This window comes from Odocoileus virginianus, chromosome 16 (assembly GCF_023699985.2).
Source record: "Odocoileus virginianus isolate 20LAN1187 ecotype Illinois chromosome 16, Ovbor_1.2, whole genome shotgun sequence".
NCBI lineage: Eukaryota > Metazoa > Chordata > Mammalia > Artiodactyla > Cervidae > Odocoileus > Odocoileus virginianus.
In genome coordinates this window covers 27,337,374-27,344,800 of record NC_069689.1, presented here as the reverse complement: position 1 = coordinate 27,344,800, position 7,427 = coordinate 27,337,374, and the positions used below count along the sequence as shown (strand labels likewise).

The following is a 7,427-nucleotide window of genomic DNA, read 5'->3' as shown; positions in this document are numbered from 1 at the left end:
TTGAATTTCTTCCCAGTACATTTCTCATTAATAATTCAGTGTCCATTGCACACACTCCTGTGAGAGTCTGTCATCTTTTCTTTTATCTCTGATTGCTATAATCAACACACTACAAAAGGTATTCTTTTCCTTTGAGAAGCACTTAGTTTTGAGAACTAAAACATATATGCAAATGATACCTGTATAAAGCAAGGGGGAAACAGAAATTATGCTTTTTTCCCCCTTCCAGTTTCTGCATTCCACATGTCTGGCACAAATATCCTTGATGAGTTTAGTTTCTGTTTAGATTTGCCTCTCCTTATTGTAAACGTACTTATGGAAGAGATGATGAGACTCACAAGACAGAGGGTGCTTCCTGGTTGAGAGGAAAAACTGACAAAAACTGGACACAAAGCTAAATCTTGAAAGAGCCCCCGCAGCACTGGGATGCTGCGGGCCATTTCTCCTAGGAACCCACACGATTCAGACAAGGATTTGAGGGGATCTTGAAAAGAACTGGGGAGTTGGAGTGATTCTATTTTGGACTGGAAGAATTGGAAAGCCCAAGGGAACCCAGATTAGGGATAGTGGGAAGTCCTAACAGATCGTTAAGTCATGATAACGGAACTGTTTTTTCTTTGTTCATTTGTTTTTTAACATAGTAACTGTTCAGTTCCTAAATAAAGTCAGCGAGCTTTAGGCGTGCCTACATCGATTTCTGTCTCTTAAAGGTTTAGGAACGTAAACAGCAGCCGGGCACACATCCAGGGAGCTCAAAAAGGGTTGAAATCTTAGGTATTTCACGGCAAGTCTTGAAGGTCCGTCCTCCTGCTGTTCCTGGAGTTGGAGACAGGTCCGATCACCTGCACGGCCGGACCCCGCCTGGCACCCCAGCCTGCCCAGGCCTTCACACTCTCCTCCCCCGGCGCCCGCCGACTCTGCAGGGTACAAAGTGCAGCAGGGACGCGGGCGGAGCCTTTCCCAGCGGCGCAGCCGTATCTATATCCCCAGCGAACACCTAGATGGGTTTTCGATACCGCGCCTGGCACGTTCGGATAGGGGAGGGCGGGGGAGGGCGCGGGAAGAGGGGGCGCTTAGGCTCCAGCTCCTCCGCTCCCACAGCGCGTCCTCCTTTCGGCACTCGCTGTTGCTCGGCAGACGCAGGGGGCTCTGGGCACTACCAGCTGTATTAAGAGATTCGCAGTGGGTTTTCTCCGGGCCCCCGAACACTCCCGCCCGCCTGCGGGGTTGTAAGGCAGAAGCCCCTAACGCAAGGTTGCGGTCCTTCTTCCTCCTCCTCGCTCTCGCGGCTTAGGGTCAGTTTCCGCGACTCTTCAGAGTCTGAGTGGGCGCCTGTGCTGGGGTCGCGCCCCAGGAAAGGAGAGGGACCGCACGGAGAACGTCACCGCGCTTCCCAGACCTCACAGGCACTTTGCACGGGCCAGCTGCGCGTCGGTCTGGAGGTAGCGCGCCCCGGGTAAGGAATTCCGCAGCGGGTCTGAGGGGAAGGGCAGGCGAGGGCGGTGGGGCGGGGGTGTGTGGTTAGGACTCCGGACGATTGGATCGGCGTGGAGTGGGGGGTCCCTGGGGGCAGGGCGGCAACTGAGGGAAACTGAGATGAACTCCAGACATTATCTGTGCCTGAGGTCGGCTTCACGCTTTGCTGTGGCTAGGAGCCCGGTGGGATGGGACAGCATCTACAGCTTTGTTCCCCACCCCCCCCTCCAGGAAAGCGGAGGCACTCCCCAGGTCTCTCTGAAGGATGGGTAAAGGGGAACCCGGGAAGCAGCTGCTCTAGTCGACTGGAGCTCAAAACTGGGAAGGAAAAATTGGGCGAAGGGTGATAAGCCACCTCTATCGCCTACCTTCCTCTCTTTCTCCGCCCCCCGCCCCCCTCCCTTTTCGTAGCTGCTGACGCGCTGGTGGTGTCTATTAATCATTCGCCAGCCCACAGCCGCGGCAGTTAATGGCAGTACCGCGCGGGGCTCCAGTCTCCCGGCCTCCCCGCTCCACGCTCGCGTGTGCCCAGGCGCCCAGGAGCGGCGAGCGGCTGCGCACCGGCAGCCGCCGGGCGATGCGCTCCGCCGGCAGCGGTGGAGCTGCGCTTCCTGCAGTCGCTGAGCGCTTCCCCCCGGCGCCCGGTGGCGGCGAGCGGCGGGCGGACCGCCGAGGTGCCGAGTGAGGGCGCCAGCGGCGGGGGTCGCCCGGAGAACGCCCTAGCCCCGGCAGCCCCACCGGCCCCCATCAGCTGAGATGTTCCCCAATGGCACCGCCTCCTCTCCCTCCTCTCCTAGCCCCAGCCCAGGCAGCTGCGGCGAAGGCGGCGGCAGCAGGGGCCCCGGGGCCGGCGCTGCAGACGGGATGGAAGAACCGGGGCGAAACGCGTCCCAGAACGGGACCTTGAGCGAGGGCCAGGGCAGCGCCATCCTCATCTCTTTCATCTACTCCGTGGTGTGCCTGGTGGGGCTCTGTGGGAACTCCATGGTCATCTACGTGATCCTGCGCTACGCCAAGATGAAGACGGCCACCAACATCTACATCCTCAACCTGGCCATTGCCGATGAGCTGCTCATGCTCAGCGTGCCCTTCCTGGTCACCTCCACGTTGCTTCGCCACTGGCCCTTCGGCGCGCTGCTCTGCCGCCTCGTGCTCAGCGTGGACGCAGTCAACATGTTCACCAGCATTTACTGTCTGACTGTGCTGAGCGTGGACCGCTACGTGGCCGTGGTGCACCCCATCAAGGCCGCACGCTACCGCCGGCCCACCGTGGCCAAGGTGGTGAATCTGGGCGTGTGGGTGCTGTCGCTGCTCGTCATTCTGCCCATCGTGGTCTTCTCGCGCACGGCGGCCAACAGCGACGGCACGGTGGCCTGCAACATGCTCATGCCCGAGCCCGCCCAGCGCTGGCTGGTGGGCTTCGTGCTGTACACTTTCCTCATGGGCTTCCTGCTGCCCGTCGGGGCCATCTGCCTGTGCTACGTGCTCATCATCGCCAAGATGCGCATGGTGGCCCTCAAGGCCGGCTGGCAGCAGCGCAAGCGCTCGGAGCGCAAGATCACCCTGATGGTGATGATGGTGGTGATGGTGTTTGTCATCTGCTGGATGCCTTTCTATGTGGTGCAGCTGGTCAACGTGTTCGCGGAGCAGGACGACGCCACGGTGAGCCAGCTGTCGGTCATCCTCGGCTACGCCAACAGCTGCGCCAACCCCATCCTCTACGGCTTCCTTTCAGACAACTTCAAGCGCTCTTTCCAGCGCATCCTTTGCCTCAGCTGGATGGACAACGCCGCCGAGGAGCCGGTCGACTACTACGCCACGGCCCTCAAGAGCCGCGCCTACAGCGTGGAGGACTTCCAGCCCGAGAACCTGGAGTCCGGCGGCGTCTTCCGTAATGGCACCTGCACGTCCAGGATCACGACCCTCTGAGCCCCGGGTCCGAGTCGGGGGGCCTTGCGCCCAGAGAAGGGGAGGATGAGGAGAAAGGGAGGCCGGATGCAAGAGGCGAAAGAATCCCAGGCGTCGGGGTGCGAGAATAAAAGCGGGACCAGGACACTGTGCGCTTCGGGTGCAGACCCGGGAAAGGCGCGAGACAAACGTGGACCCGGAGCTTTGCTTCTAAACTGGGAAGACTAGCGAGCCCCTCTTCCGCTTCTTCCTCCCCTGCGCTTGCATTTCTGCATCCCTCTATGCTTCCCCCGCCCAAGGCAATTTCGGTCTCTCTTTCCGCCCTGTCCTGCCGGTGCCGGTGGTGAACTTATAAACGTCTCCAACTCGGCCCGACCCTCAGCCCCTCCAGCCGTTGTTTCTGTTTAAGCTGAGCCACGGTTACCGCCACAGGTTTCCCTCGGGAAAACCCAGCTCGCCCTCAGCCGCGCCCTGCGGCGCCCCTCGCTCGCCAGGATTCTGCTTGATGCCCCTAGCGGAGCCTGGCCAACTCTCGCTGTCCTTCTCCGCAGCCCTCTTTTCAGGGAACTCGGACTGGAGAAGGATCTAAGCAGCCGGTCTTTCCTCTCACTCTCGAGTGAAGGAAGGTGCGCGCATCCCATCCCCACACCTCCCCCCGACTCCCCATCCACCCAGAGCGGAGCCAGGTGCTTAGTAAAATAGGTCCCGCGCTTCGAGCCCCAGGCATTCTGCGATCCTTATGCAAAGCCCCTCTTTGGAGCAAAAAGGAGCTGAGAACAAGTGATTAAGGGTTTTAAAAAAGACCCCGGGGTTTGGTGGGGGAGGAGGGCTTGTAATGGAAGTCACCCTCCCGCCTGGTTCACAAAGGGCGCTTTTGGTTTCAAAGATCAAGCGCAGGGGACTTCCGGGGCGCTGGTCTGCCTTAGGCCAGGCGGGACGGGGTGCGCTTGCCCCGGGGGCCGCCCGGAAGCATGGGTGCAGCTCCACTAGGCTTTCTCCCTCACCCTAGCTCCTGGAGGTGCCCATCCAAGAGTTTCAACAGGCACCGGGCGGGGACCTCTGGTGATGCCTTCCCAGTCTCGGCCAAGCCCGACCGTCTCACCGCCGCCTGCAGGCTAGAGGGGGCGGCCTGCCCGACCCCTGAGGACTGCTGCCTTTCAAGCGGTGCCTAATAAGTTATTCTCTTGCTTAACATATTTATTTATTTATTTGTGGTGTTTGAAAAATGTGGTCTCTGCTTTCCTTTTCCCTCCTCGCCCTAGCCCAGGGCCTTTTCTTCAGTATATTGGCGATGGGGCCGGCCCAGAGGTGGCAGGGGACCCCCAAGGTCCCCTCAAAACCTCTCCTTTTTGCTAGGCCCTCTTCTCTGATTTTTTCCTGTAGCCTTTATGTTTTGGCTTGTCGTCAGTGAAGTCTGCAGAGTTGTTCCTACTTTTCTTATGTAGTCTCTTGTTTTAAATAATGTGGTTTAGCCTCCTCCCATGCAGAGTGGGAAGTCCCAGCTTTCGACATAGCCCTATATATGATTTGAATATATATATATATATTGAATACATATATTCAAATCAAAATAGACTCACATAGGAGATACATTTATCTTGCTCCCTTGTCATGAGTCCATGAAGCAGTTGCCAGACACAGTCACTAACAGTGACAGGTGTGAGACTGGCTAGAAGACTTTTAGATACAAGTGTTCAAACAGCCTGCCCTCAAACTTGGAACTCCACAGCCTGATTCAGACAGACTTTAGTAGGCATTGAGGATGTCCTGGCTTATGTGCCTGCTTCTTCTAGGTTCCAGCATAGGTGATTCTAACATACAATCTAGGTAACATTGGCACTTCTTTTGAAGACACTGAAAGTAAATTAATTTGTGTCTGTGTTTTATCTGACCAACTTCATTGGAAGTCTGAGCAGGGCAAAGACCAATAATTTTACTTCTTTGTATTTCCTGGGTTGCTTTAGGATGCTGGCTTCTACATAGTAGGCATTAAATACATGTTTGTTGGTTGACTGTTTCAGTAAACCAGAGTGTATTACAACACTCAGGAGTTCTCAACATATGGGGTTCTCAGGTTCCCTCATCAACATGATACACAATGGTTGAAAATCACTATGGAAAGATGTTTTGTGTATATTTGCTTCAAGAACATTGTGCTTTCCTGAAAGCAGTAACCAAGAGTTACAGTGTCCCTTAAAGTTTTATTTAATGAACAAATATGCTTTTGGTCATAAATTTGAAAGTTTAGATCTGTCATTTAAAAATCATGCATATTATTACTCCTTTGGAAAATAGATTTTTAATAGTTAAGGACAGTGAAATTTACAAATAAAAGTCTTGATCATTATCCTCTTCTGAGGACACAAATCTAGTGCTCTTAACCTGTTTCCATTGTAATATTAACTAAATAAACAAATGTATTATGTTGTTGCAAGTTGTGTGACTTTGCAATTTGAATCTTCCTGTTTCAACAGATTACTTCAAGACACACACATATTGGCTTAGTTGCTCTATGTTTCATTTAGATATTAAAAAGTAAGATTTCTGATTACCTTTGGAATTTTTACCAAGATTGAGGTTATAATTTTACCTATTTTTTAAAGTTCTGAGAAAGAAAAAACCTGAGTCAGTATGAGTAGGAAGCAGTGTTCGACTTCCTCTGTGCTGTGGTTACCAGACTAACTAGATGATATCACAATCTCTCGACTGTCTGCCCTCATTTATGACCTCAGACTTTGTTGTGGGAGTAAGTAATTGCTAATTTACATCCCAGGGAAAGGTAATGGAAAGGGGAAAAAGTGATGTCCTAAAGATGTTGCAAAGGGCAATGGGTAAAGGAAATACAAAAAATCAGATCTCAACTTAAAAGAAGAAAGATGTTTTTAAATATTTTTAATTGTGGAAAAGTCACACAATAGAAAACAAACTATCTTAACCGTATTTAACTGTACATTTGATGACACCAAGTACGTTCATGTTGTTATGTGACTCTCACCATCATCCATCTCAGCTTTCTAAATGGCAATTCTGTCCCCATTAAACACTAACTGCTCATCCCCACTTTCCACCCACCCCCATCCTCTGGCCCATTGCATCTACTGATGGACTTCCTGACTCTATGAATTTGACTATTCCAGGTACCTTGTGTAAGTGGAATCAAACAGTATTTGTCTCACCTAATGTATACTGGAGTGCATTTTTAAGATGACCTTAATACATGTCTTACAGTAAAACAGATTGTACCCCTCCTTCCCCCCCCCCCCCCCCCATGCTATACAGTAAGCCCTCACCAGCCATCTACTTCATAGCAATCCTATTCCTGGGCATATACCTGGAGAAAACCATAATTCCAAAAGATACATGCACCCCAATGTCCATTGCAGGACAATTTACAATGCCCAGAACATGGAAGCAAACTAAATGTCCATCAGCAGAGAAATGGATAAAGAAGATGTGGTACATATACACAGTGGAATATTACTCGGCCATAAAAAGGAATGAAATTGTGCCATTTGCAGAGACATGGATGGACCTAGAGACTGTCATACAGAGTGAAGTAAGTAAAAAAGAAAAAACTAGCATATAGTAATGCATCTATATTGAATCTAGAAAAATGGTACAGAAGGACATATTTTGTGCTTTTTTCAGTGATGGCCATTTCCATCCCTAGAAGAATTTAAGAAGGTACTAAAGGAGTTTGTTGTTGTTGTTGTTGTTGTTGTTTTTTAACAGATTTTATTTACACAGAAAAATACGGAAAAAGAAGTATTTTCTAAGCAGTGATTCCAGAACCCAGGTGGGGGGATTGTGGGCTTAAAATACCTTCAAATACCTTGTAACTCTAGGCTTTATAGTTCTACACATAATCTCAGTATGATTAAGAATAGCTGAACTGTTGCTTTCTCATTATTTTTAAAAGCTATAGCAAGGTGGCAAATTGAACTCATAACTCCGATGTGCAGAGAAAACATTCTGTTCTTTTTGTTTTAATTCATCTGACCATCCTAGCCCCTTCCAGCTGGTTAGCTGGGAGGAAAAATTAA

General features: G+C 51.5%; 1 protein-coding gene across 2 annotated transcripts; it reads left to right on the top strand.

The window, feature by feature from the left end:
- The first annotated feature begins 486 nt into the window (after positions 1–486).
- On the top strand, positions 487–5,818 carry SSTR1 (somatostatin receptor 1). 2 transcript variants are annotated; one of them, XM_070478002.1, is made up of 2 exons: positions 487–1,456; positions 1,888–5,818. In XM_070478002.1, exon 2 carries the CDS (start codon positions 2,233–2,235, stop codon positions 3,403–3,405), a length of 1,173 nt encoding a protein of 390 aa, XP_070334103.1. In that variant the 5' UTR covers positions 487–1,456; positions 1,888–2,232; the 3' UTR covers positions 3,406–5,818. The 2 variants fall into 2 exon arrangements, with proteins under 2 accessions (XP_070334103.1, XP_070334104.1); XM_070478003.1 differs by having other exon boundaries at positions 488–1,456; positions 2,274–5,818.
- The last annotated feature ends 1,609 nt before the right edge of the window (positions 5,819–7,427 follow it).

What these genes read in the sequence shown, in the direction of transcription:
- SSTR1 (XM_070478002.1), top strand. Translation starts at nt 2,233, where the DNA reads ATGTTCCCCAATGGCACCGCCTCCTCTCCCTCCTCTCCTAGCCCCAGC.